This window comes from Coloeus monedula, assembly GCF_965178545.1.
Source record: "Coloeus monedula genome assembly, chromosome: 17".
NCBI lineage: Eukaryota > Metazoa > Chordata > Aves > Passeriformes > Corvidae > Coloeus > Coloeus monedula.
In genome coordinates, this window is record NC_138797.1 from 250,956 (window position 1) to 278,600 (window position 27,645).

Sequence of the window (27,645 nt, forward strand, 5' to 3'; positions counted from 1 at the left end):
TTAGGGGAGCCATTGCAAACACTGAGAGCAGACCTTGGCTGTTCAGGGATCCTGAAGAACACAGGCTTTTAGCGTGAAGAGATGCAATTTATCTGTCTTTCAGAAGTCTGGGGACCAACCCAGATTATATTCTGTTATTACCCCAATTTTAAATTGCTATAGTATCCTGTGGAGGAGGGGAAAAAAAAAAAGAAAAAAAAGCCAAGTGCCAGCCTGGAGAGTATTAACTGGTATTTATTGGCTGATTTGTCACAATTTCAGCCACACTCACTGTGTCTTGTCCAATCTCAGGCCAGAAACCAGAGCACCTATTTTCCACTTGATTTCTGGGGACTTCAAGCTGTGTTTGAAGCCCCCCAAGTCTCCAGGGTGGCTACACAAGTTCTGCCTCAGCACCCCCTGCCACTGCTCGTGAGTGTGGCAGCAGAGGTCGGACCAAGGGGCGAGTACTACACTGGCGATATTTGCCTTCTGGTTTTGTGATTGTAGCCTTAATGTGGGTTTCCTTCCCTGAGCTGCCAGGTGTGCAGCACTGGTTTGGGTTTTATGAAGATCCTAAACCCTTGTCACTTCTGTCCAAAACCATTCCCTCCAGCTGTGCTTGGCCCAGAATGCAGGCAGCAAGGGGGAGTACTCTGAGCTATTGAGAAGATGGTTCTTTTGCTGGTATTTAGGCAGCAAGTTTATTTAGGTATGAACTTTTCAACTGTTTGGCCATTTGGAGAAGCTGAGTGATGTTTTGGGCCCCTCATTCAGATTCATTGGGAGCTGGCTGTGGGTTAGGCAGGACCTTTCCCCAGGCAGAGCTTCTTGTGCTGGAGTCAGTCTGGCTGCCACATCTAAGGGCAGTTCTGGGCTTTGGTATTTTAGTATACCCCATTATTAATCCAGACCCTCTTCTGAATTTTCAGTTGCCCAGCGCATCAAGGAGCTTGTGGATCTGAAAAACAAGAAGATCACAAAATCCAGGAAAAAGAGGAAACAAAACACAGAGGATGAAGGTAAGGAGAGGCACAGGGAGCCAAGAGAGGTCTGCACTGACTGCAGACAGGCAGCAATGCTGAGCTTTGCTGAAAATCAGACCATTTCTTTAAGAACAAAGACATGGATTTGGGAAAATTTATCTGGTGGGGGGCTGGTGTGCAAGGTTAGACCACAGCATGGATCAGCAGTGTGGGTGGCAGCTGGGCTGCATTTTGGACAGGTGGGGGCCCTTTCAGTCACAGTTGTGTGAGTTGTGTGAGGGATTTTAATTTGGATGCAGACCTGGGGCTGTAATTCAACTGATCTGTGCATGCCACGGAGTTTCCTAGAGCATATTCTGTGCTAGAAGCCATATGAACAGTGTGTTGACAAGAACTCGTCTCAGTTGTATTAATGGATTTTGTAAATCTGCCCAACCTGAGGCTCTTCAGGGAGGGTGCTGGTACCTGGCAAAGGACACTACCTTTTTTTCTCTCCAGAACTGGCTTCCCTTGCCTACACTTTCTGAGCACTGCAGCCCAGGGCTTGCCCTGGCATCTGTGCGGAGTGAACAAGAGTTCATGCATTCTTCTGGACTCAGTTTAACTGCTGGCTGCAGGAGAGCACTTTATCTGGCTAAAGTCTTGCTAAACAAAGTCCATTCAATATTTTTTATATTGCTTTCAGGAAACTTGAGTTAACCCTGTGAATTCCTCTCAGGCAGCAGTTTATATCGAGTGGTTTCAGTGTTTTTAATCTATGAGAGCTGGAGTCCAGCTTCCTGCATTCCTGAGCCCTCCCTGACACCAGCAGGCAGCTGCTCCCTGTGGTGGCTTCCCTGTGTCATTGCTGTGTCACCCTGTGTCACGAGGCAGCTGCAAGTCAGGGCAGGGGCTGAGGACAGCCCTGGGTTGAAGCTCCTGCACTGACAATGCTCATTGTTTCTGTCTCTGGTGGGATTAAGAGCAGAGAGACCTGGAGTTGCACAGAAGGATTATACTTCTAGTAGGGATATGTGTTGTTTCTTTCCTGTTAAGGCCCAGGAGAGTTCAGGCCATTCTGGGCCTTTGAAAATTCATTTTGCTTGTGCTCAGAGGGACTTAGACATCTTTATGGGACAACTCCATGGAGATTGTTCTGTGCAGGGCATGCTGCCTGTGGGCTGAGCAGGCTGTTCTGCGCAATTGCATGTCTAAATTGTGGGTGCTGGAGGTGTGCTTAGGAATACAGATGTGTTTTTACCTAAAAACAATCATTGAATTTGAAATTTAAGAAACCAAAACCAAACATCAGCAGTTGGACTCCTTCTAACTCAGGTCCCTTCTAACTCAGGATTTTCTGTGTTGCCTCTGATACATTTTTTTTTAATATATATAGGAAATGTTATGAAAAAGGCATGCCAGGATAACTTTTTTATAAAGTTTCCATAACGAAGCACTTGAAAGGCAGCTGTGCCTGTGTGGCTTCAGCTGGGGCTCTGCTGACAGGTCACACACACTGTTCCCTTTCATAGAATAGCAGAATCATTAAGGTTGGAAAAGTCCTCTCAAGTAATCGAGACCCACTGTTCCCAGAACACTGCTAATGCCACCAATTGCTAATGTCCCCAAGTGCCATATCCATACGTTTTTTTAATACTTCCAGGGATGGAGCTTCCACCACTGCCCTGGGCAGCCTGTGTTCCAATGCCTTGCAAAGAAGGAATTTTCTCTTGTATCCAGTCTAAATATCCCCTGGCACAGCTTGAGGTCTTTCCTCTTGTCCTTTGCTGGAGCCTGTCTGCCTTCTGGCCCAGGAGGCTGCTCTGGCAGGGACCAGGCTTTGAGTTGTTCTGCAGGGGTTCAGTGGAGGAGGCAGTAGGGCTGGCAGCTTGCTCAAAACAGCTTTTTTGCAGTGACTGATAACTCTGAGGACTTTTCCTGGAGTCTGACCTCAGAATTGCACCTGAAGTAAGGGGAAATCTTGCAGGAACCTGCCAGGTTCTATCTGCTGCTGGCTGGAAAGGTCAGGTTTTTCCCTGGAACACCTACTTCTGTTTGACCAGCCCTGCTTGCCAGACGTGTGAGGGGTGGGTAGGATGCAGCTCCCTGAAGCTGCAAGGCTGTTGTGAGAAGTTTCTTAGTGGCTCTGAAATATAAGGATGCTTATGGATGCTGTAGCGGCAGTTTAGCAGAGAAATCCGTAAGGAAATCAAATGTACTGACTTCAGTCAGAACTGGATAGAAAATAAGTAGGCATCTATGTAAGTCTTTCAGTGAAAAGTTGAGTTGAAGTAGTGGTTCCCCATCCATGCACACATACTCCCTTCAGTCCAGAAGCTCATAGGTGAGTAAACATTTACCATCTGACATACACCCAAAGAAAGAATTCTGAAGTTTCCCATACTTAACCTCTGCAGTCTTCATCTTCTAGCTTAATTCTCTGGGAGTAAATGAAATATGAATGTGGTGCAAGGTCTTTTCATGCATCAATAACGTGTTGAAAGGCAGAAGAATAATGGGTAGGAATAAATGCTGTGTTTTCAGGAGGAGGATTGTCTGCTGATCCCACAGGAATGTAAGCTGGTCTTTGGGTTTATACAAGGAGACAAATCATGAGCTGACAGCTCAGTGTTGATACAAAATTATTCAGGACTATAAAAATGAAAGGTGCAGAGGGATCTGGCAAGGGTGACAGACTGATCAAGCAGCAGAGAATATTGTGTCACCAAAAGCAAAGTTTTTTACATGGGGGAGAGGTCCCTGACTGCAAGTGCAGGGGGAGGCCCCAATTGAGCTGTTTTGAGGAGGGAAAGACATTTTCAGTTCATATATGAATTTCCAGAAACACATACATGTTGCTGGGAAGTGGTCAGAAACCAAAAGAAGGATCAGGAGCTTCTAGGAAAGGGACAGAGAGCAAAGTGGCACTTGGCTGTAGTTGTGCCGTGCCCACTCTGTATGTCCTGCCCAGGGTCCCCCCAAGGCTGATGAGTGTGGCAGGGAAGGTGGCATGCGAGCTGGACCTGGAGGAGGGAAGAGGGGAGAATGTCAACGGGACAAAAGAAACTTAAGGTTACCTGGGGAAAGCAAGAAGAAAATTTCTCACTGTGTGCCAGAGCAGCAGAACTGAAAGCTGCCTGGTTTTGATGTTGGGCAGCAGGCTTGGGAATGCTCTGTCCTGAAGCACAGAATGAAATCCCAAAGGGTCAGCAAAGCAGGGTGGGATGCAGGTTCAGAGCATAAAGAGGTTTAGGAAGAAATGGGACAAATTCAAAGAAGGGAAGTGTATCTGTTGAGGCTTAATGGTCCAGGTACACCTGCCTTAGGGTATTGCCCACCTGCTGTTAGCTGGGACTTTTTTGAAAGGGGGTACTCATTTTTCAGACATCCTGTATCTGTTTTTTATCTTGGTGACAGGTGCAGGCTGCTGGCTTGTCTGGCTGATGAGCATGGCATTTCCCATGTAGGGAGTGGGGATTGAGAAGCATTGTTGGGATGTAGAAGGAAGCACTGGTGGTGTAAGAAAGAGGAGCTAAAGCAGTGCTGTAAAATGGGGGGGTGCTTGGGCAGATCTAAGCCAGGAGAGCAGCACTGCTGGTGCCAAGCCCAGCTGAGCTGCTCAGGAGCACCCATCCTTGTGCTATAGAGTGCAGTGAGAGGGGATCCTGGTCTGAGAGCCTGCTCTGGCTGTGCCAGGCTGAGATCCAAGAGGCTGTGGTAAATCGGAGAAATATCCAGACAACAGTTTCTCTAGCTGTTCTCAGCTAAAATACATATCCCATGGCCAGGTCCTAAATCCACACTGTTTGCTGCACTTTTAAGACATTTTTTGGCAGGAAAGCATTCAAGTCTGTTCCAGAAGGTATGTTCCTGCATGTGTCCTGTCTGGATTTTAACTTTTCCTGAAAGGAGAGGTTCTTTAAGATGCTGTCCACATGTGTTCCTAGGCTGGCATATAGGCTGGCATATAGGCTGGAGAAACATTTTCCTTTGAAAACTATTTTTCACTGTGTGGGCTGTTAGTAGTCGTCTGTTCCTGAGCTCCTGAGGCTACAGTGGTACCGAAGGGAGTAAGAGATCATCTTGGATTTCTCAGATTCTTCACGTGCTCACAGAAGTGGAATTGCCTTCAGGATTAGCCCTTTCCAGGTGGTGCAGATGAAACTACCTGGCCCTGCACCAAGAGTCAGGAGCTGGGCTGTGGAGAGAGTACCTGGCCCACATGTTGGGAGACGTCAGCGTGCGTGATGAGCTCAGTGCTAGGAGTCAGTCTCTAGCTAAGCGTTCTAAAAGCAGCAGATGGTTGGGACAGGTTGCTGGTTTGGAAAAAGCTGAGGCTAAAGCTAAATTCTGCTCCTCTCCCTCATGTTCCTTCCTGCAGCTCAGCGTGTTTCTCCCGGCCTCTCCATGTCTCTCTCTCCATGTTGCCCAGCCCATTCTGCACATGCCCTGGAACCAGGAGCACTTGTGTTGGGGCAGATGGCTTCTACTCTGGAGCAGGGAGGCTGCATGGGAGCCATTGGTCTGTGCCCACCAGGGTGAGTGCTGCTCACCCTGTTTCTCAGGTCTCCTGCCTCTTTTTTGGCCATGGGCAGTAACTCCTCCATCCTCTTGCGCATGCAGCAAGTTTATTTTTTAGTTGCTTCAAATTTGGTCAGCTTCACGTGTGACCCCAGCAGGCCCCATTGGGTCAGAGGCTGCAGCATGGTTGTCATGGCAGCAGGAGGCCTCACTGCAGAAAGTGCTGGATGTAGGTTTTAGGCTTTTCCCAGGACCAGGGAGCTTCCTGGGAAAGTACAAAACAGGCTTCAAGCAAATGTGTCTGACTGCTGCCCACGCATCAGCCGTGCAGAATCTGCAAGACACCAGTTCCTTTGCAAACATTGTTAAGCTTTTGGGGTGATTATGGGTTTCATGGCCTAATTACAGTGTGAAAAAATATTTCCTATTACTAGTTTTGAATGTGCTGCCTCCTGCATAATTGCTGGGATGCAGAGACACAATCCAGCTTCTTTCCCTTCCTCTCTGAGAAGGGTGACACCTCACTTCAGGGTGTGTCTCACATTGGACAGCAGAAGCTGTAACCTGGCATAGTGAAGCATCACAGGGGAGCTCATTGGGTTTGTTTCCTCTAGTCCTTAGATATTCCCAGTGTAAGTCATGCCTAGGATTAGCAGGATTCTTGCTTACAGTGAATATTTTGCTTTAGATATTCCCTAGAGAGAAATTCCTAAAACTGGTTTTGCCTGTGGGAGATGGGAATGCTGTTGTACCTCCTCTGGCGTGGCTCCAGCTGTGTGGAGAGGCTCTGCTCCAGCTGTGAGACATTGATGGAGGAGGGGGTGCTTGTTTCATCGAGAGGAGCCTAGGACTGTGGCTCATCTGCTGACTGAGAGGACAACACATTTCCCACCTCTGAGAATTGTTGGGAAGACTTTGTGCTCCTTCTACACCGAGAGGATTTGAAGACCTCCAAGCTCCCAACCAGTGTATCTAAGCCATAAAGTGTGTGAAAGGCTGATGTGAAATGCACAGCATCTGACCAGAATGTAGACTTTCACAGCCACTAGTATTTGAACTGTGCTGCAAGCTTTGGGCCTGGCAGGGAATCAAATAGGGCAGATCTATTCACTGCTTTCAGTGAGCAGTTTGTGTTTTACTTGAACAAGAACAAAAGGCCAATGGTTTTGGAAGAACTGTCCCAGCAATCAGTGCTCTGTCATTGCAAACATTTCTCTTGGTGTCACAGGGGGATTAGCTCTGTGAATCGTGGCTGCGCTTGCCTTCAGAGTTCACTGAACCAAGCACAAGCAGACCAGCTAGTCTTGTGGAGGGCAGCAGCTTTTGAGGTGCAGTTCCCAAGCTTTGGTGTGTCCCATTTTCCTTGTCTCACAGAGCATGCATGAGCTGCAGGGTACAAACTTGGGTTGGAGAAGGCTTCAGGCAGGAACATAAGTAAGCCTTCTGCACATCTTTGGGAAGATAAGATCCCATCACCTCCCCACACCTCTTCTTGTGACCTGAGGTCACTGTTGGTGCTGGTGCTGCCTCTCTGTCCCCACACACCTTTCTCCGCTGCTCCTCTCTCACTAGCAAAGGAACCAAAGCTCTTGAATAATAAACAATTGGTTTAAAACACTCTGAAACCTTCCCTGACAGGAGGCTGACTGTGTGCTCTGTGGCTGTGTTCTGGCAGGATGTAATTACCTGGCCCTGTGTCCATGAGGCACCTAACCCTGGCTGTGCTGACCCAGGCGTGTGTGTGTGTGCCCAGGCTGTGAATGCTGAATGGGTGGAGTCAGGATGGGGCAGGTGCACTGCAGGTGCGAGAGGTGGAGATGTGCAGGAGTGGGGCTGGGAGGTGCAGGGCTATGAGCCTTCACTTAGGAGATGGATAAATCTTTCCAAGCCCAAGCACTGGCTTGCACTGACACTGCCTGCCATGGGACTGGGAGGCTTTAGGGTGCTCAATGCAAATTTTGGCAGCTGCAGTGGGCTGTGCATTGAGGGAGCTGCTTGTGCCAGAATGAGCTACTGTGCTGGAGCTCTCTGAAGGGCTTCAGTGAGGGGGTGCATGGTGCTGTGGGCTGACCGCTCATTTCCTCTTTCCCACCAGGTCTGCCCATTAGCACCTATGCCAAGTACTGCTACCGGAAACTCCAGAAAGTAGCCGTCACTGGAGGCAAAAAGGTGAGCAGCTGCCCTGGCTGCAGGGCCTGGGGGCTGCCTGGGGCACTCTGCTTCCCGGGTTCCTGAGCAGTTGGTCTGGGGACTCTGGAGCTCACCACTGATTCAGTGATGGGAAATGGAGATAGAGTAAGCAGGGGAGACTTGCTCAGAGTACATCTCCCCGTGAATGTGTGGGAGAGGGCTGCTGTCCAGGTCCCATCATCCTCCTGGCAGACAGCAGTGCCTGCTGTGCTGGCAGCTGCATGGCTGGGTGCTTCCTGGCCTCAGGGACAAAGACAAACCCAACATTTACCTGTCTCCAGGGTAAAATGAGCTGTCTGTGCAGGGGATGCCCATTATTTTGTTTCTTCAGGTGAGGGAAGAGTCTCCCTTGGCTACTGAGATCTTGTATGGGCTGGGTCTTGCAGCTGATTTACTGCAGAGTTGTTCATTCCCAGTTCAAACAGTCACACAGCAGAGATGGCTGCTGCAGAGGGGAGTCTGTGCTCCACATTATCCGAAAATCTTCCTGCCTTCCTTCTGCACGGTTCTGCATGTGGCCATGAAAGCTCAGCCTGTCAGTTCTAGGTCCCTGAGCCAGATCTGATCATTGGGGGTTTTTTTGTGAATTCCTCTGGGGCTTCCCTGCCTCCTGAACTTTGCATACAGCAAACAAATCAGCTGAAATACCTTGGGAGGGGTGAAGGCTCCTGGCATCCCGGCAGGGGCAAGACAGTAAACCTCTAAACACACATTGCACACAACCACAGCCCTGGCCACTGCCCCTCAGAGGGCTTGGTGGGAGCTTCCCCCTGTGTTCCCCACTTGGCTGCAGGATCACTGCTGAAGGCCACCATGCTGGGCAGCCTGTCACCCCTGCAACAGCTTGGTGCTTTTCCAAATTGCTGCCACAAGACATTCAAAGCCCCTTTCAAGTCTTGGTGTTTGTCAGAAGCAACAGGTACCAATGCCCACTCTTCAGGTTTTAGCACCTCTGAAAGCAAAGCTTTCCCTGGAGTTGGAAATACCTGGAATTCCCATCTCTAAAGGACTGTTTTTCACCTGTCCCGTGCCTGAGCATTCGCCTGGTGCTGGGCTGGGGTATAGGTGCCCTCTGCTGACCTCACCAGGGCCGGGGCTGGGCTGGGCTCTGCTCCATCCTGCCTCCTGCAGCAGGTGGAGCTACAGCCAGAGCAGTCCCCTCGCTGTGCAAAACACAGCAACACAGTCTCTGCAACAGCAGCCCAAACTCTCCAAAGTGGTCTCCTCTGCTCCCCTTGAGCCTGATGAGTAGAACCACCCCTGAGATTTTAGGCAGCAGAACAAGAGCCATGCTGCCAGGAGGCTGATGAGGTGACCACACGTGCGGTCAGCCTTCTCTGTCCTGGTCACTCACTGTCCCCATCCCCAGGTCACTCTTTCTATGTGGGCTGGCTGTGCCATGGCTGCACTAAGCTTTTCTCTGTCCTCAGGGCCTCCGCAAACCAACAGTAGAAGAGATAACGCATGCCAGGAATGCCATCGTCACGCCATCGCTCTTTGGCAGCTCTCTGGAGGAAATCATGCTGCGGCAGCAGGACATGTACCCAGGGAACAAGCTGCCCTGGGTGCAGACACAGCTATCGCAGCAGGTCCTGGCCCTGGGAGGGGAACAGACCGAGGGGATTTTCAGGTGAGCTTTTGGAGTGCTGTGCTACTTTTGAGCCACCCACATGTCAGTACTCAAAGCCAAGGAGTCAAGATTGACCTCCATGTGCTTCCTCTTCCCTGAGAATAGCACTTTGCTGTGGATTGGACAAAATCTGACATTCCCCAGGTTCAGGAATCACCTCTTGAAGTAGCCAGTTTGCATGTGTTAGCACAGAGGGCACTGGTGTAGGTGTGACAACTACATGGACAGCTCATCCCCAGGCAAGGCAGTGAGCTTTCATCAGATTTGGCAATGGTGGTTCGCCAGGGTAGGGGAGGGAGGAGCCCTGGGATCCTGGCAGAACACCTCATCTAATGCAGCACATCAGCCTTGGTGTTGCCCAAGACACGAGGAGTCAAGAGAGACACAAAATCTGTGTGGTGAACACAGGGGATTCTGCTTTGGGTTTGACTTTGTTGGGGTTTTTTTGTGTGTGTGGTTTTGTTTTGCATTTAAGGTTTGAATTAGTTTTTCGGTAGCTAAACTTGATTTAAAATAGCCATTAAAAGGCTCATTTTTGCTTTGTAATGGTATATTTTTTGATAGATAGATAGACGTGTGTGTGTATATATATATATATATATATATATATGTATATATATATATTTAGCCAGAGATGCTGCTCATCTTTGGTCTGAACACACTGCAAAGAAGCCTGGTTATAGAAAATAATCACTCTTGAGGACATTGATATCTGAGCTGGTGGGAACCTTAAGACTGTGTACAGAAATAGGCACCCCTTTCTCTCTGAGGAGCTGTAGCTGCCACTGGTGCCTGAGGCCTTCTCCCTGCTCTTTCTCCCTGAGGCCCCAGAAGCAGCTTTGGAGCCATGCTTTGCTGGTCAGCTGCCTCACCAAGCATATTGCCTCGCTCACTCTCAAAAGGACCTTTTCTGTGCTTCTGCAGGATACCTGGTGACATAGATGAAGTCAATGCATTGAAATTGCAGGTGGATCAGTGGAGAATCCCAAGCAGTCTCAGTGACCCCAACATACCAGGTACAGGAATATGGCAGGTGTGTTGCTGCAGCCTCAGCCGTGGTGCAGCATGGAGGGGCAGGTGCAGGAGCAGCTCAGAGGGTGTGCTGCTGCTTGGGAATGTGTACACAGGCTGGCTGCACTGACTGTGAATTTGTTCTGTGTCTTTTCACTGCCTGTCCAAACACTGTCCATAGAGAAAACACTGGGAGTGGGGAGGAACCTCTGGCTCTGATGCAGTCAGGTTGTGCAAGCTGGGCAGAGTGGTGGGAGTCCTTCAGGTCTCATTGTCCTCTTCTTTAGGCAGCCCCAGAGCTGCTTCCTGGAGGAGCAGGTAGGTAGCAGCCAGCATTTCCCACTAACTGGCTGCCTGAGTGTTTCAGAGCCAAGACTGAATGAAGGTGAAGCAGCACAAGCACAGAATCCCTTCTTTGCCATCTGTCTCACTGCCAAGTTTGCCCCTGAAAGGGGTGGGGAAGTCACCACAGCTGTTCTCATGCACCTGCTTTCTGCCCAGCCTCTCTCCTCAAGCTCTGGTATCGGGAGCTGGAGGAGCCTGTGATCCCCCAGCAGTTCTACAAAGAGTGTATCAGCAACTATGAGAACCCTGACGCTGCTGTGGCTGTGGTCCAGCTTTTGCCAGAGCTCAACAGACTGGTGCTGTGTTACCTCATACACTTTCTGCAGGTAGGCAGCCCCCTAGCCCTGCACTGGGCCAGGAGCACGTGAGGCATGGTTAGTGGGACAGCTGTGGCGGGGCCATTGGCGCGGTTTTAAGACCTCTTACCTGTATTTAAGGTGGGATGGATGGAGGGGGGTCTGCTGGCCTTGTCCCTTATGGGAGCAATAAACCCTGTTCCTGATCTTGTAGAGCCTGGGATTGGTTCCTGTCTGCCAAGGCTGCTGCTCTGTCAGTTGTCTGAGAGCACAGTGCCCTTCCCTGTGGATGTGTGGCTCTCGGGGCACTGTCCTTAAGGCAGGCCTTATCTCTGCTCTCCTTTTCTTGGGCCATGTGTTTGGACTTTCTTGCCCTTTTCCACTGCTCCATCTGAATGTGTTCTTGCTATCTGCAGATCTTTGCTCAGCCATCAAATGTGGGCAGAACAAAGATGGATGTGAATAACCTGGCCATGGTGATGGCCCCCAACTGCCTGCGCTGCCAGTCCGACGACCCTCGCGTTATCTTTGAGAACACGCGCAAAGAAATGTCTTTTCTCCGCATGCTTATAGTGCACTTGGACACGAGCTTCATCAAAGGGCTGGTTTGAGCCACTGGCCCCAGGGTGCAAAATGCTGCTCTGGGGAGTTGCTAGATACTTAAGTCTTCTCCCCTCCACATAGGTTTCTTCCACTGTCCTTGCTGTTGTCATGGCCTGGGTGAGCCCTTGAGCATCTCCCAACATGACCGCAAGGACTGGACATTTCTGGAAGGCTCGGTTCTGTCAGCACCAGGAAATCCTTGGGCATGCCAGGTCAGGTTCAGCAGTTCCTGGTCTTCCAGTGTGTGAGGGGCAGTCCTCTTCCTGGGAGCCACAAGATTGGTTGCTCAGTGAAAGGGCTGTGACATGTTGTGAGGAACTGCTACATGGGGCAGTGAGACTCTCCATTTTCCTTCTGGAGGCAGAGCTGGCTTCAGGTAGGAGAACATCACTCCTGTGCTGTGGCATGAGCTGGTCCTAGGGAAGATGCTGTCTCATCAGGAATAATCCTACTGCTATGGGGACAGCCTGGTTCACCTCTGCAGAGTGTTGGCTGGAGGTGTGAGGGTTGTTCTGACATCTCACGATGCTGTTGGTAGAGGGCTGTGAAGGTGCAGAGGTTCAAGAACTGGAGAGCTGTGCAGCAGCATGTGGGACCAGCCCTGTGCTGAGTACCCACCCACACCATGGTGCTGGACACAACAGGAAGGCCACACACCTGACAACAAACAGGTAAACAACCATTTTGGCATCCTCAATGAGGGCCATATCTTCTGGAGCAGTGGCCCCAGTGGCCTTGCAACTCCTTTTTGCTATGGACAGCATGAGCTGACACCAGCTTTTCTGAGTAGCACCTGAGCCCATGCTCAGAGCAGCCTTCACAGCTCTGGCACTCACCTTCCTGGTACCACATCCTTCCCAGCCCACTCTGCCAGGAACTAAATACCAGTTTGGCCCAACCCTTCTGGTTCAGCCCAGGTCTAAAGAAAGCCCCCACCAGTCAGAAGTGCTCCTGTGCTCAGATATGCCCTTCCAGGCAGAGCAGCAGCAGTGCTGTGTGCTTGAGAAATGCTGGTACTGCCTGTAGTCAGCTGTGGAACCTATGTTCTTCCTTTGAGGTGTTTTCCTTGCTGGAGGCAAGTCTGCTGCAAAAAGATGTCTTTTGAGATTACTGATGCAGTGCTAAATCTGTCAGTAGCATCCAAGGTCGCATTTGTGTTTCTGCATCCCTCTCCCTTTCCACTGGGGACCTGGGATCATCCTCTCCGGGCTGCAGTGGGGAGCTGAGCCCTGCCAGCAATGAGGTTTAGAGCCGATGCCATAATCGGTACCAGTGTGGGCATGAGGTGCCATGTGCAAAGAGTGCCCCAAGCCTGTTGGCTTGCTTGGGGCTCTGTGTGACAGGGTTCCCAGAGCCTATGTTCAGATAAGTTTGGAGGAACTCCAGAGCAGGAATTCAGTTTGTGCCCAGCTGAATAAAGGTTCCTTGTACCAGGTGATTCTGTGGTCCTGTGGGCCAGGAGATCTTGCTCCCTTGTCAAGATTAGCTCTGTCAAACATGCCCCTGAAATGTGCCAGCATCTGTTTCACATACACACCCATCCCCATGCTTCGATGCCACTCAGCTTGCTCTGGCCTTCTGCAGTGCTAAACAACATGTTCTTCAGATGTGGAGCTACTGCCCCAGAAGTGTAGAGGTGGGCAGAGGTTACGAGCTCTGCCATGCTGTCCTGAGATTTGAATCGCTGAACAGGCTTGGGGTGTCCTGTTCCCTGCCAAGGGCTGGAGCAGCCATGTGGCACCTGCCCACCTCTTCGGGCTGCAGGTGCCTGTGCCAGGCTTCACCTGCAGTCACCGTGGAGGTGATCCGTGTTACTCCTCACACTTGGCTGTGGCAGTCAATCAAACCATAGGTATTTGCTGCTAATCCAAGTAAATGCTTCTGGCCAGGGCTGTCAGACACACTAATAAAGGACACTGGATATTATTGTCTTTGCCAACAGATTGTAAATACCAATCAGTAAAGTAGCCTTTCCTCTGTTCTAATAGTAATAAATACAATCTCCATGGTTGTCTCTTTTGTGAATTGTCTTTTTTGTGAATTTCTGAAGCACGATTACATCTGTCTGGGGCTGCACATGTCAGGCTGAATGTCAGTGCTCTTGAGTAAGATTTGAGAATCAGCATGAAGTAAGGAAACTATGCTCTGGGCTGGTTCTATTGTTCCTAATTCTCAGGCAGCTACCAAAGGACACTCAGTGAATCTTGGAAGAGAATGGGTTGAAACAGATAAAAAGACAATACTGCTTTACATGTATATTCTGGAGCCTTTCAGCGTCATAAAGGTATGAGAAAAGTTTATGGGCAGTTGGAGGCTAAGAGAGAGATGTTCTGCTTGTGTCCCTCCACCAGAAGTTGGGAGTGCTGCAGGTGGGCCGCAGGATGTGGCCACACAGGCATCCTCTGCATGGTCCCCTGCGCAGTCTCTGCTGATGGAGATGTGATTAATTGGGTTGTTCGGCTGACCTGATGGGGACATTTTTATGCTCAAACTGGAGCATTCTCTCATCTTTCCTCCACTGGTAGGCCAAGGAATTGCTGGGAGCAGTCCGTTGGTGCTCGAGACTGGTGCTGGTTATACAGTGTGGTGGAGCTGTGGGGCAGGTGCTCACTGTGCCACTTCAGCCACATAGAAACGAGTTCCTGCCCAGGCTCTGGCTTGTGCTGAAGGTGCTCTGGAGGTGGTCACTGTCCTGTCAGACTAGAAAAAGCTGGTGCACTTCAGACAAAGCCAGTGTTGGCTGCTCTGTCAACACCAGCAGTTTAGGATCACATATCTGGCCATATCACTGGATCTTCCCACCAGTCTGGCTGGCAGAAGGATTGTAGGTGCCTGTAGGACAAGTGAGAGCAAAAGGAAGACCAGGAACATTGTAACCTCACACAGCCCTTTCCTGGAGGGACATCTGCAGCCCAATTTCTGAGTGCTCGACAAAGCTTTGCTGTGAAATGAGCCAATTTTTGCCAAATCAGAAAAGCCCACAAACCAAGTGCTTCAGCTCAGGGTCCAAGACTCAAGGCTCACTCCTGCAGTCACCATGGCCTGATACCTGGATCACTTAAAAAAGTGATGCCCAGAGCAGCAACTGGGTTTGGAACAAGCTTGCGGTTTGTTCTGGACTTCCCTGAGCAGTGCAGTCGGACCCTGTGCCAGAGGGCGGCTGGGACACAACTCCTTGAGAGGAGGCACCAGCAGCTTGTCCATGGCCTGCTGCTGGTTGTGGGAGAGTGATGTGTCCCAATGGGGCCAGCACTCCTGCAGTGCTGGGTTCTCTTGGTGGTGCTGTTGGATTTCTCGCTGGTTTGAGTCTCCTTTTCACAGAGCCTTGCGAGAGCTTTTTGCTATGTCTGCAAACGGAAATGGTGAAAGCAATTCTGATAGCTGCTGATAGACACATGCCCTCAGGTCTGCTGTCCAGAACCTCCTGAAGAGGTTGGGCAGATGTTGGGGATCACAGGGGGATTTTGGACCTGTCTCTAGGTTCAACTTGAGATGGAGGAAGGGCTTAGCTTTGGCAGCTGCCTCATGTTTTACAGGACAGGGCAACCACAAGGCCACCCCTCCAGGTAGAGAGGTTTCCTGCTGTCTTTCCTCCCCTTGCAAAGGTGAAGGGTCTCCCTGCCCTTGTCCACCAGAGATACTCCATTTCTCTCTCAAACCAGGGATGCCCAGAGGTTCTGCCACCTCCTCAAAACTCCTGGGTAGCAGGAGGCCAGTTCTTAGCATAATTCTCATGTAGGTTTTTAGTCTAAATCCTTACATGGAGCTTTGCACTAAATCAGCCCTGTGGGAAGGCAGAGACCAGAGGAAGGGGCACGCCTGCCTTGGGAGCCCTGCAGCACTGGCAGGAGGCAGAGATGGGAGGCTCCCTGTCCTGATGCTGCCCCAGCATTGGTTTGATGTGGGTGCAGCACAGCGCTGGCGGATTCAGCAGAACTGGCTCATGGAGACAGCACCGAGCTGGGGCTGTGCGGAGCAGGGCTCTGGCTCTGGCACACCCATGTCTGCGGGACACCCACCAACAATAAGATGGGAAGAGCTGAATTAGCTGCCAAGGTTGCTGCTTTTAGAGCTCCTGTTGTCCTACACCATTTGTCAGCCATGGTAAATGATGGAGAGAACTGGGTGTGGGTGCAGTGGGCTGGGGAAACCAGCTCAGGCATTCATCATTCCATGACGAGGGAACAGGAAAGAGCATGGGTGCTCTGACCACACAGAGACCCTGGCAGAGTTGAGTGCTTACAGGTAGCCATGCAGGAAAGCTTTTGGGACACATGGAGTCACTCATTAGCTCGACTGCTCCTTCCAAAGCAGGGAACACCAGCTGAGGACTCTGTACCGGCCACAAAGATTTGAACCTCCATCTCCTGCCCCAGCCTCAGCATAGAGCTTCCTCTTGTCATACCATTTAAACTATCCATTTTGTCTGAAGTGCTTAGTGTTTACTGGTACCATAAAGGGAGCTTGTGTCTGAGGACTGGAGGACTGTGTGACTTCAGCTGTCAGGGTTGGGTGCTGGCAGAAATCAAGGCCCAAAGCCATTAAGGTGTTCAGAAACTCAAGGCTGCTCTTAAAAGCTGCAGCTTCTCCCAAAGGAGAACTAGTGGGTTATGTCAGCTCATCTCCGCTTGCAGACACATTTCCTCCATCCCATCTGTGCCTTGTCTGGTCTTTTTTTCAGATCACAAGCAAGGCAGGAGATCAGGTGGGTGGTGAGGGATGTAGAGGGTGTGGAATGGAGGAGGGAGTGGGGCCCTCCCTTTTCAGTGAGCCACTGGATTGCCTCAGCTGTGATGTTCAGCTTCCCTGAAACAACCTGGCCTTGGTGCCTGCTGGGGAAAACAAGGATACTGCAACCGCATACAGTCCCCAAATACTGGGCTAGGCTGTCCCCTGGTGGGTGCTACCTCCCTGTTACCAGGGCATGTCAGCCAGGCCCTATAACCCCAGGGACCACAGAAAGGCCTGTAGAGCCTCATTTGCAAGTGGACAGCCCCATAAAGAAGGAGGAGGAAAAGAATCTACAGCCTTCCCCCTTCTCCCAGCTAAATCAGCAGGGATGTGTGGGTGCAGTGATGTAGAAGGGCCTGCTTGTTTGTGTGTCCCTCCCTGCCACTCCCTGGATGGGGCTGTGCCCGTTCTGGCCAAGAGCACAGGCTGAGGGTGGACACCCTTCCCTGGAGATTGGTAGTCATTTCCCAGCCTCTGGTGTGGGATGCTCTGGTCAAAAAAGAAGGGGTGAGAAACTGCCCCAAAGTAGAAAGTACCCAGATGTGGAATCCTGCTGTGATGATGGCACACTGACCTGGTGAGTCACGCAGCTCCCATCCTTGTGTGCACCTTGGGAGCAGCCTAGAGGCCAGCTAGACCTGCGGGACATCCAGCAGCACTCTGACAAGAACAGGTACAAATGGGGTGAAGCACAGTGGGGAGAGCTGGACACAAAACTCACCCCTGGCCTGCTGCATGTTGGTGTGGAGGGTAGGGACCATGTCCAGATGAATCTGTAACCCTCCTGCCCCAGAGCAGGATGCACTGCAGCAGCTGCACAGACTACAGAGCCTCCATGGGCACTGCGTTGAGGCAGCTGAGGACTCTGGCTGAGGTCTAGGGGCAGGAGAAGACTAAACCCTGTGGGCACAGAGCCCTCTCCTTCCCACTGCCATGCAGGCCCCAGGGTGGCCAGGCAGGGAGGAGTGGAGGGTCTCAGTCAGGGAATTGCTCCAGCCAGGCACGGAGGCTTTGGTGACTGCTCGCTGGGGCTGCTCCTTGCGTGCTTTGCCCTGCCACGAGTGTGATTGTCTCTTCTGGGACGTGGGGCTGCCAGCACGGGCAGTGTTGAAAGCGGAGCTGCTGAGCTCGGGGCCAGCTCCCCAATAGCACCACTATAGCCAGACCCTTGAGGGGAAGGAGCTGAGGGACACCTCACTGGGAACTTCCTCCCTCTTTCTCAGGAATGTTGCCTAATCACAGACCTTTGCCCTTGGGCCTCTGCCTGAGCTGGGTCAGCCATTTCTGTGATGATGGGGATCCTGGCCCCTGCCCACACACTGACTTCCTCTCCTGACCTGCCTCATCACTGTATGATTTTCCAGTGCTCATCTGGTCACTGTCACTGTCCCTGCTTTGCTCCCATTTACCACTGGCCTGTCCTGTGCTGGATAGGTGTACTAGTTTGAAAACAAACCAGTGGGAGATTCCAAGTCAGAACTACAATTTAATAGGAAAATTAAAATAAATGCAGAAAACACTGGCTTAAACTGCCAGTCAGGATACAACCTGACACCCTGTTGGTCAGGGTGGTGGTAGCAGTCCGATTCAATGGTGGCTGCAGTTAAAGTGATAGATGTGGTTCTGTCAAAGCAGTGATCCTGTAGAAGGGCCTGGTGTTCCTCTGAAGGTCCAGTGGTGGTTATGTAACTCCTGTCCTCTAGGAATCCAGTAGGTGAGGGCTGGCTGTGGTGTTCCAAACCCCAGATTATATCCAGGTAGGAATGCTCAGTTCCTCCCCCTGGGCGGAGCATCTCACAGCGGGATGATGTAATTCTATGAGTCATGCGGTGATGCTGGATGGCCCAGTAACAGAAGGTTTCTCTCCGGAGGGAGTTATCACGGATGTATCATAGAAGAGATAAGGAACACTGCCCCACCTGCTTTAACAGCTTACGAAGATGATAATACAATACATACTTTTGGTTACATCTTACAGTGTAACCTAAGACAACAGGGCAGTGCCTTGCCGGCTCGGTTCGCGCTGACCTGTCCTGTCACAGCTCCTGCTGTTCCCTGATGGTGAGTCCTGTGGAGTGCACAACTCTGCTCATGCTGAGCATAAATAAAGGTTTTACAGGTGACACCTGAACTCCTTTCCAGAGAAAGCAGAGAAGGTCCAAACCCATCCTTCCACTCACCCAACAACAAAGCTTGCTGAACAAGACAAGAATGCTAGCTACTCCTTGCCTCCCTATCTCAAATTCCCTATAAAATTTGGCCTCAGCATGACAGAGGCTAGAGAAGGGAAGATAGAACAGGTTACAGTAGGGAAAATGCCCAGAGACAGTATGGTCTGGTTTGAAGAAAGCACGAACAAGGCCTTGGAAATAAACTCTTTATTGCCAGCACAAGGATGTGGTCTGTGTTTGCTGTCTGGGGGCTCTTCAGCTCTCCAGTCACACACCTCGCTTACCTCAGATGAGCTTTGGGTGCTCCGCTCTGTGCCATGCTCTGGCCTGGGCTGGAGGGATGGGCTGTTGGGAAGACTATGGGTCCACAGAAGGGAGAGTGTCCTCAGCAGCACAGCTCTCCATTCTGCCTTGGCATGTGGATGGGTTTGCGACAGACCCTTGAAAATTCTCTTCGGGGGCTGGTGCAGGCCCAGGTTGACAGACCCGCTCTAACACTGAGTCAGCAATCTGATTTGCCATAGTCCTTACATCCAAAGTGCTGGCTAAGGCTGTTGACTCTAGGTTCATTTTTCTTTCCATGTTCTTCTTCACTGTTGCACAATCCTCAGGCTCCATGGTTTTGGCATACCCAGCCCCTTCTGCAGTGGCAGGCAACATTGCTTCCAGGCTCTGCTGTTCATATGCTCTGGGGAGTCCTTGTCCTGCTTCCGTGGCCTGCCTTGGAAGTGTCTGGGATGGCTGCAGTTGTCTGTTGGAGACATTTCCCCCAGGAAGCTCCAGGATTTCAGCGTACTCAAAGCTAGTGTCTTGCTCAAACTGAGGAGTTACAAAGGATTCCAAGGTGCAGTGAACACTCTCAAAAACTTCTCTGGTGAGTGTGTCAATGGAAGTCTGTGAAAGCGTTCTCTCTGCAGTGGCTGTTTCAGTGTCCTTGGATTTGTCCGCTTGGGTGGCGCTTCCAGCAATAGGCAGCTCCTTCCACCCGGCTGCCACCCCTGGCTCAGAAGCTTTGGGTGTGCTGGTTGCCAGACGGTCCCTCAAGATCTCCAACACTGTTGCTACAAGCTCTTTTGCCATCACTTCCATTTTCCAACTGTGATCTAGAGAAGCATCCAAAAGTTTTACTCTCGTGCTGCTGCTTGAAAGTCTTCCTCTGATTTCCCTCTGTAAAAAGCTGACATGCTGATTCCCAGAAAACTTCAGCCTGTCCAACACTCTGTGCACCACAATGTCAGCCAGCTCTTCAAGCTTCTTGGCTTCTGCTGCAGTTGGTTGCTCAAACACAGCATTCAACAAGCCATTGACAATGCCATCTGGCTTTCTCTGGGAGTCAGCAGCAGTTTTGACCCTACTGGGCAGTTTGGCATCCTCCTGGCCCAACTTACCTCTGGAGTAAATTTGGCCCTCATCCAAAGCTGCTCTCCCTTTTCTGTATCCCCCTGATTTTCTGCTCTTGGGTGGGGGTAGGCTAGAAGATTTTTGAGGCTGCAGCCGCCGCTTCCCCCAGCAGGTGGTGGTTCCTGGCAGTTTGGGGCCATCCTTTAATTTGGCCAGGGGTGACAGAAGCCCTTCCTGAAAGGTGATACCAAGCTGTGGCTCATGTTGTCTGGACAAGCGCTCGGCCCCTGCATGCTGAGGCTTCCCGTGGGCGCAGGCCAGCACTCTGCTTCAGCCAGGCCACGAGGGCAGGAGAGAAGGGCTTCCCTCATCCCTGCACGTGCCTGCACGTGGCCCTGCTGCCCGTGCCCAGCCCAGCGCCCTGCGCTGGCTCAGCTCCCAGCCGCTGAGTCCTTTCCCCACCACTGCACTCGGCCCAGCTGCACAGCCCTCCTCTCTTCTGCACTGACCACGTCCCCCTCAAGGAACGCCCCAGCCCTGGGCACCGCCACCCCGTGCCCCTGAACACCCCACTCTGCCTACCTCTTGCTGCCCCAAGATCTGTTCTGCCTCCAGCTTGAGCCTGGTCAGGTACTGCCTGTACTCATTGAAGTCCTTCACAGTGCAAACCACCTGTGGAGGGACGAGGGCAGAATCCCCCAAGCACTGTCAAGCCATGCAGATGGCCATCCCCAAAACAGCCCGAGCCCAGCGGGAGGGAAGCTGCCCCCAAGCCCTCCCCCCTGCCCTGGTGTCAGGGCCCCTGATGTTCCCCCAGCCAGGGCTGAGTGGGGCTCCTTGCCCTGGCTCCAGGCCTCGCCCTGGCTGCCTCCTCTTCATGAAGGGAGCATGGGACAGCCTGAGAAGGGCAAGACTGGGACTTGCCAGGGGGATGTTGGTGCTGCTTCTGCTATCAGGGACACCAGCACATGGCCCTGCCCTCTGGCAGCAGGCGGCTGCAGCAAGGGCTGTGTGAGCCCCGCTTGAAGAGGGCTGTTCTTGATCAGCCTGATATCCAAACCTACTTTGTTGTCACAGGTGACAACACCCTGTTTCTTCAGCAACCGCAGGATGTCCTTGCGCTTGTGGTAGTCCCGAAGGTGGGGGTCATGCAGGCAGTTGTATTTCAGGCTAAATTGGTGCAAGTAGGGATCATCCAGATTGAAATAAGGATATGGCGGGGGGAGCTGTAAGAGAGAGTTTCCAGAGTATGAAATAGGCAGGAGAGAGCAGCAAAGAGGTACCACATGGTACTTGTGAAAAGGTGAAGGTCTTCTCCATCCTTCTGTAGGCAGAGAGACCTGCACAGAAAGACTACAGGGCTGGGCTGGGCCAGGCTGGGCTGTGATGGGTTAGGGAGAGAAGACAAACCCCACCAGCAAATAGGTATCTTAGGCCACCAGGAAGAACTGCAGACCCATCCACAAATGAACCTTCAAAGGCTCAAATGCAGCCAGTGTAGAATGAATGAAACCAGTCTCTTTGGGTTAGGCAGGCCCAAGGGCTGTGTTGGCTGCCTTTGCCTACAGAAAGACTCTACCTTGGGAAGGTGCAGTGCAAGCCGGACAACAACAGTGCATGTATTCCCCAAGCAGAGAAGCCCAAGCTATTCCTAGGGTGCCAAGAAGGCAAGCAGGAGAAGATTGGAATCTCCCTCAAAGGTGCCCCAGGGCCTGTCTTGACATTGTGGGATGAGCTTCGTTGCCCTAGCACCCAGACACACACAGCTGCCTGCTGCAGGCAGGGGCCCAGCCTCACACATGCACAGTGCCAGAAACCAGTGCCAAGATGGACAAGTGCTTTTTCCTCTGAATTCCGGTAGCCTGGAGCTTTCCTTGCCCACCCCGTCCAGTTGAAGGGCTGCAGCTCCTTCTATAGAGCAGGTGGCCACAAGAACATCTCTGCATGATGGGACTCTTTGAAAGAGGAGAGATATTCTACCCTTCTACTCCCTCTACCTTTTCACCCAGCTTTCCCCTGAAGAAGACAGGCTTGGATCCAGGTGCCACAGGGATCTTGACTGCGAGTGGGAGGTTCAGTAGTTCAGGGTCCATTTTCCTGGTATCTCTTTCTCCCGGGTGTGGTCTTCCAGGGCTGAGATGGAAAGACACAGACACCCAGGTGTTGCTCAATAAGCTTCCTGCACAGCAGTCCTAAGGCCCTAGAGCATCACCCTGTGTCCCAGGCTACCCAGCAGAGCCCTCTCTGTCGGCCCACTGCTCTCCTCCCCCCTAATTCCCAGTGCACTCAGCAGTGCCTCTGCCTTTTGGCAGGACACCAGCAGTGAGATGGAGCTCCACAGCTCATTCCAAGACCTCTCATGGTGTTGTGATCCCACGTTGACTCTTGCTCCAACAGAGACACAACAGCTGGTCTCCTGGCTAAATATAGCCATGGGGCATTGTTACATCATGGTGATGTCACATCACCGCATTGTCACATCACTGCGCTGGCACTGCGTCACACAGAAACTGCCCACCACACCCGGGGGGAGGGGTGACCTCCTGGAGGCCCCTTTGGACAGCCCTGTGGGCCAGCCCCTCCATGGGACCCAGCTGTGAGAGCTCCTGTTCACAGGCCCCTTCCCCCCTCCCCTGTCCTGTCATTCTGTGAGGCAAAGTGTCCTTGACAGCAGGAAGGAATGGGAGGAATTGCCACACCAAAGATGCCCAGTTTGGGCTCTGCTTTTCCCCCTTTCCCTTTTTACACCTTCTTCCCTGTCATGGCCAAGCAGCCACAACTGGGGAAATTGCAGCAAACTGGATATTTGGCCCATCCCTGGCAATATCTAATTCCTGATTCACGTCTTGAGAAACAAGTGAATCGAGTAGAGAAACACAGGCTGAGGGAAAGCCCTCTCCTCCCCTTTCCTCAGGCTCCCCTTCAGCCCAGACACCTTTCTGCCACCTTCTCAGTCTCCCCTGCCCTGGTTTCTGCTGTTCCCCATCTGCTGTCACTTCCTACCCCTTCTTGGCTGCATTTGGTGAGGTCTCCGGTGCCCGTTCCTCCAGCCCGTCTGGTTCCTTGGGGCAGCTTTTGCACTGCAGAGTCCTGCCAGCCTCGCTCCTTGCACAAAGGCAGGAGACAGGCAGAGCAATCTGTTGGAGGTGCAGTGATTACCACGGGTCTCTTGGGAAACAGCGAGGGGCATAGCCCAGGGATGGTGTCCTCTCCTCACAACGCAGTTTCTGGCACGCTCCAGCTGCAGCTCTTCTCCAGCTCGCCAGGCGGAGGAGCAGCATCGGCTGCGCCCCAACTTCCCTGTGCCACATGTCCTGCCCAGCCACAAGGGCTGTGAGCCCTGCACCACATTCAGCTGGCATGGACTGTGATATTCCCAGCATGGTGACATCCCTGCAGGGAAATCCACTGAAGTTCACAGCACAGAACTGGAGCAGCTCAGCAAGGGCAAGAGGAAGAAGGTCTCTGCCCAAAATCTTGGCAGGGTCTGATGAGCAGAGAGGATAAGAGGAAAGCAGTGCTGCCTGCCTCTGTTCTCACCAGTGTGGGCTCCTTCCTGGGCTGCAAAGCTTAGTTTGTCCAAATTTACTACTTTCTTTGATGTGTGGGGAAACACTGGGCCTGAACTGATCCAGCTGATCCAAGCAGGGTCTGTCTGTGACCCGCATCAGAACACGCAGAGACCAGCCAGGTGTCTGTGGTGGAGCACCGTTCCTGTTCCCTGGGAAGGGCTGCCGCTCTGTGGCCAGCCAGAACAGGCAAGTATGGCAAATGTCTGAGCATTCCTGATCATTTTAACCATGGACACTTACATCAGATAGAGAAGCTGGACCCCTGTACAGCAGACAAGGAGAAATGTCACAAACTGGCACAGACACAACCCTGAAATGCCAAAAGCCATGTGCTCTCAGTGGGAACAGCAAAGCAAAGGATTCCAGTGGGCTCTAGGAACACCCGTTTCGGAGGAGAAGGAAGTGGTTCTCACGGCAGGTGTGCTAAGAGCCTGTAGTTTTTTTCAAGTGATGAAACTCCAGAATAAAATATAGTGCTGTCAAAAAACCCATTACACAAACACTATGCTGATATTTTGGAAAAATAAAATAAATTTCTATTTCTCTCAAAACTTTAGAGTTATTTTCCAGCTGCTTTCTATTTTAATTCTTTCAGCAATTTTTTTTTTCTCTTCTAGAAACCTGTGATATTAAGACCCCTTGTGAGATTTCAAGGTTAAAATATAAATCCAAACTCAAAACTGTATTTTCAACCCTTTTTTTTTTTTTCCCCTGTTGCAGTATTATTAGCAGGCCACTCTGCTACCACAGATTCCCAGCACACAGTTCACAGGCTCTGTCAGAAAAGCACTAGCACATTGTGCTGTACAGTGACGGGGACAGTCTGCTTTAAACCATCCTTTGTGCTCTCTGGGTCCTGCGATGCTTGTGGCAGTGGGCTGAGGCTGATGTCAAAGAACCAGCCAGATTTCTGCAGCAACAGCAGTTCTTGCAGCTGGAGAAGAAGGAAGACAGAAGGGAAAAGCACTTGGGCCATGTTGTGTCTTCCTCCAAAGCCCAACAGCACCTGCAGCCCTGGCACTATGTTTGTGGACGCCTTGGCCACAGCAGTTACTCTTTCAATCACGAAACCTGACAGGCAGCAATCCTCTGCTGGTCTGTGGCCTCTGAGCAGAAATTCAAGGATTATCCCAGGAAACCTACCTGAACCAGGGAGAATTTATCCACCCACAGTCACACACACTGTAATATTTGACATTAAGAATTCCAGCGTGCATAGATTTTTGCTCTTCTGTGGCAATCTAGTTTGGGCTTTAATCTAGCATAAAACTACCAAAAAAAGAGAAAATAAAATGAATTTGCCCCTGAACAGCTCTGTTATCCACAGCAGAGCCCGCAGTCCCTCTGGCTGTACCAGAGGGTGAACAGGGCTCAGGGACAGTGACGATCCCCTCGGATGGGCACTGCTCAGGCTCACCCGATCCCGGGCACGTGGGACACCAGTAGAAGGCACCGAGCCCAGCCGGCGGTGGCTGCGACAGCCAGGGGCGGGTGCGCGGACGAGCGCCCGCATCCCGGCATCCGCCTCACGGGGGGCTCAAGGGGTCAGTCAGGCCGCCAACTCTCCCCTGTATTTCAGCCCTGTGCCGCCCCCCGCAGGGCACTGTGGCTGTGCTGTGGGCGGAGCTCCCCCGCTCCGAGACCACCGCCCGCTCCCCCGCCGCGGCAGCACGGCCCGGCCCGGCGGGGCCGCTCCCCGGGGCTCCCTCGCCAGGGCCGCCCCCTCGCCCCCGCCTCAGCCCCGTCCCCTGCGCGCGCCCTCCGGCCGGAGTGGGCGGGGCTCCCGCGGCCCCCGCCCCCCCGGCGGCGCCGCATCGCGGCGGCCATTTTGTGCGGCTGCGGTCGGTGCGCGGGGCTCGGCGCGCCGCGGGCCCGGGCGGGGCGGCTCCGTTCTAACCCTTTTTCCCGTACAGATCCCACGGTAAGAGCGCGGCGGCGCCCGGGCAGGCCGGGTCGCCTGCCCAGCCCCGCGCTGCGGGCCCGCGGCGCGGCGGGGAGACGCGGGGAGGGAGGCCGGGCGGGCGCGTCCCCGCGCACAAAGGGCCGGGCCGGGCCGGGCGGCGCCTCCCGCCTGCGGCCCCGGGGCGCCGAGCGGGGCCGCTCCCGCCTCGCTGAGGCCCGCGGCTCGGGCCGGCCCCGGCCGCTCCCCCGTCCCTGGCTCCCTCTCGCCGCCCACCCGCGCGCGGCGGCCCGCGGAGCTGCGCGGGCAGGTGAGTCTGTGCGGGCCGAGCGCAGGCGCCGCGGGCCCGTCCGGCGGGGGCGGCCGAGTGACCTTGCGGCGGCACCGGGGCCCGAGCCGGGGATTTGACGGGTCCGGAACGGCGCCGGGCGGGCGGGATGCTGCGGGAACGTGAGTTGCGGAGCCCCGGCGGGTTTGGTCCCGGGGGTGCTCGGCGAGGTGGCTGCACCTGAGCCGGTCCCGGGGAGTGCGGAACCCGCGCGGAGCAGGTACTTGCCCTGCCAGATGTTTAGCACGGCAGGGGGAGGCTTCCGTCACTTTTCTGTCCCATTAATTCTGGAGCATTTCTTTATCGCGCTGCATTCTGTCCCTGTAAACCGTTTTAAAAGAACAGAGATTACGGTGGACCTTTGCATTTACCCCAAAGCTGCCTCATGTACCTGTGTAATGCGTACGGTTTGGAGGCACAGTGGTGTTCTTCGTGACAGGTCTGTGTTCAGATACGGCTTATTGCAGCAAAGTGGATATTTGTACCAGTTGGTAATCTGTAGCCATTCCAGGGCTTGCTTAATTGAAATAGGTACAGTTTCGGGAAACAGTTTTGTCTCCTTTACTTACTGAAAATCTGAGTACCAGAGATGTTTCTGTGATCCCAGGCTATTGTTTCTAGCCCAAATGCTTGAAAACAAATCAGGAAGGATATCTGAAAGTTGATGAGTCCAAGTTGAATAAAATGTCACTTGACTACAGAATTTTGGTGTTGTATGCAGTAGGAGAATTAAACAAATTGTTAAAGCAATGTTGATGACTTGAATTAACCTTTTGTAAGTATCTGTACAGCAGCTTGTAATTGAGCATCTCTGTAACAACTGCTTTTGGCCTGGCTTCATTTAATTTTCTGTAATGAGTAAGGATCCTTTCGCAGAACCAGTTCCAAAAAAAAAAAAAAAAAGTCGAATGAGAAGACTTAAGCAAAGATCAGTCATAATATAATTCTCTCTTTTAATTTTTGTGTGACTTCTAATAGCTTCGTAGTAATAAATAAAGGTGGCTTAGATGAATGCGTGTTATTTGACCTAAGCTTGTGGAAGAGTTCAGTAGTTTACGCTCTTGCTGGTAACTTTGTGGATGTCTCCTCAATGGAAATAAAATTTTACTTGAGCAGGCTGAGGGTAAAATCTGTTCCCCTGTAATTTTAAGGTTAAGTTGGGAATGAGGCTAGGGCAGTAATTGCTCATAACGGTACTGCCTTGACTGAAATGTAAGAAGCATGTAATTAATTCTTAGCTTTAATTGGCTAAGCTCTCTGTAGCACTTTCTTTTGCTCTTGTATTTCCTGCATTACCTAGGCAATGATATTGACTTAAATTCTCCCTCTTGGCCAGGAAAGGAGAGTGCAACCCCTAATTTAATGGTAGGGATAGAAATAATAGAAATAAATTCTTTGTAACTGCAGATTTTGTTTATAACTGCGTATTTTGTTTATAACTGCATCTGTAGAAGATAGGTATAGTCTGTAGCTGTAATTTGTCAGACTGACAGGCTGACACTGGCTGTCCTGCCTGCGTGACACTGTCCTGTACACATGTGAGCACTTGCACTGTGAACTGAGCTAAAGAATGTACATGGGACAGGGGAAGGATTTATTGCTCAGCTCTACAAGTGGTCGTTGTTAGTATTTAAACTGTGCTCTTGATGGTTGTCTAGTTGCATGGATACAGGGTGTTTTTTTAAATCTTAAGAAAAAAGAACAGTTGCATATCCTTTGGACTGGTGCATCATATTGAGAAGTCTTGTGAAGTGCTTATGAGTTCATTGTACTTCTGAGTAAGTCTATTCTTTTATTTTTTGCTTCAATTAATTCATTATCTTCATACTTCTGCTCTTGCTTGCCTACAGGTTTGTTTTGAGTCCTTGTACTTCCTGCAGGAAGATACTTTCTTCAGGTGAGAAATGGTGGCTTGGAACACTTGGTTTGTCCTTGCTGTCCAAATACCAATAGCTACATGGCCTGTAGATTGCTAAGGACCTTTTGGAACTACTGGCGTTTCAGTATTTTTGTGACTGCAAGCACCAGGCTTAAATGATCATGCGTGCATGGGTGTATACTG

General features: G+C 51.8%; 2 protein-coding genes across 6 annotated transcripts in view; both read left to right on the forward strand.

Moving 5' to 3' along the window:
* LOC309579603 (rho GTPase-activating protein 39-like) overlaps positions 1 to 13,539 on the forward strand; it is a 57,112-nt gene extending 43,573 nt beyond the window's left edge. For all 3 annotated transcript variants that reach the window (XM_082293011.1, XM_082293010.1, XM_082293012.1), the window contains exons 5-10: positions 912 to 1,001; positions 7,561 to 7,634; positions 9,086 to 9,285; positions 10,210 to 10,301; positions 10,798 to 10,967; positions 11,354 to 13,539. In XM_082293011.1, the coding sequence (XP_082149137.1) occupies positions 912 to 1,001; positions 7,561 to 7,634; positions 9,086 to 9,285; positions 10,210 to 10,301; positions 10,798 to 10,967; positions 11,354 to 11,548 (821 nt within the window). In that variant the 3' untranslated portion in view covers positions 11,549 to 13,539. The remainder of the gene's footprint in view (positions 1 to 911; positions 1,002 to 7,560; positions 7,635 to 9,085; positions 9,286 to 10,209; positions 10,302 to 10,797; positions 10,968 to 11,353) is intronic.
* An 11,615-nt stretch (positions 13,540 to 25,154) lies between these two features.
* PHF20 (PHD finger protein 20) overlaps positions 25,155 to 27,645 on the forward strand; it is a 69,771-nt gene continuing 67,280 nt past the window's right edge. For all 3 annotated transcript variants that reach the window (XM_082292613.1, XM_082292615.1, XM_082292614.1), the window contains exons 1-2: positions 25,155 to 25,276; positions 27,434 to 27,480. The gene's annotated coding sequence lies outside the window, so the exon portion shown is untranslated. The remainder of the gene's footprint in view (positions 25,277 to 27,433; positions 27,481 to 27,645) is intronic.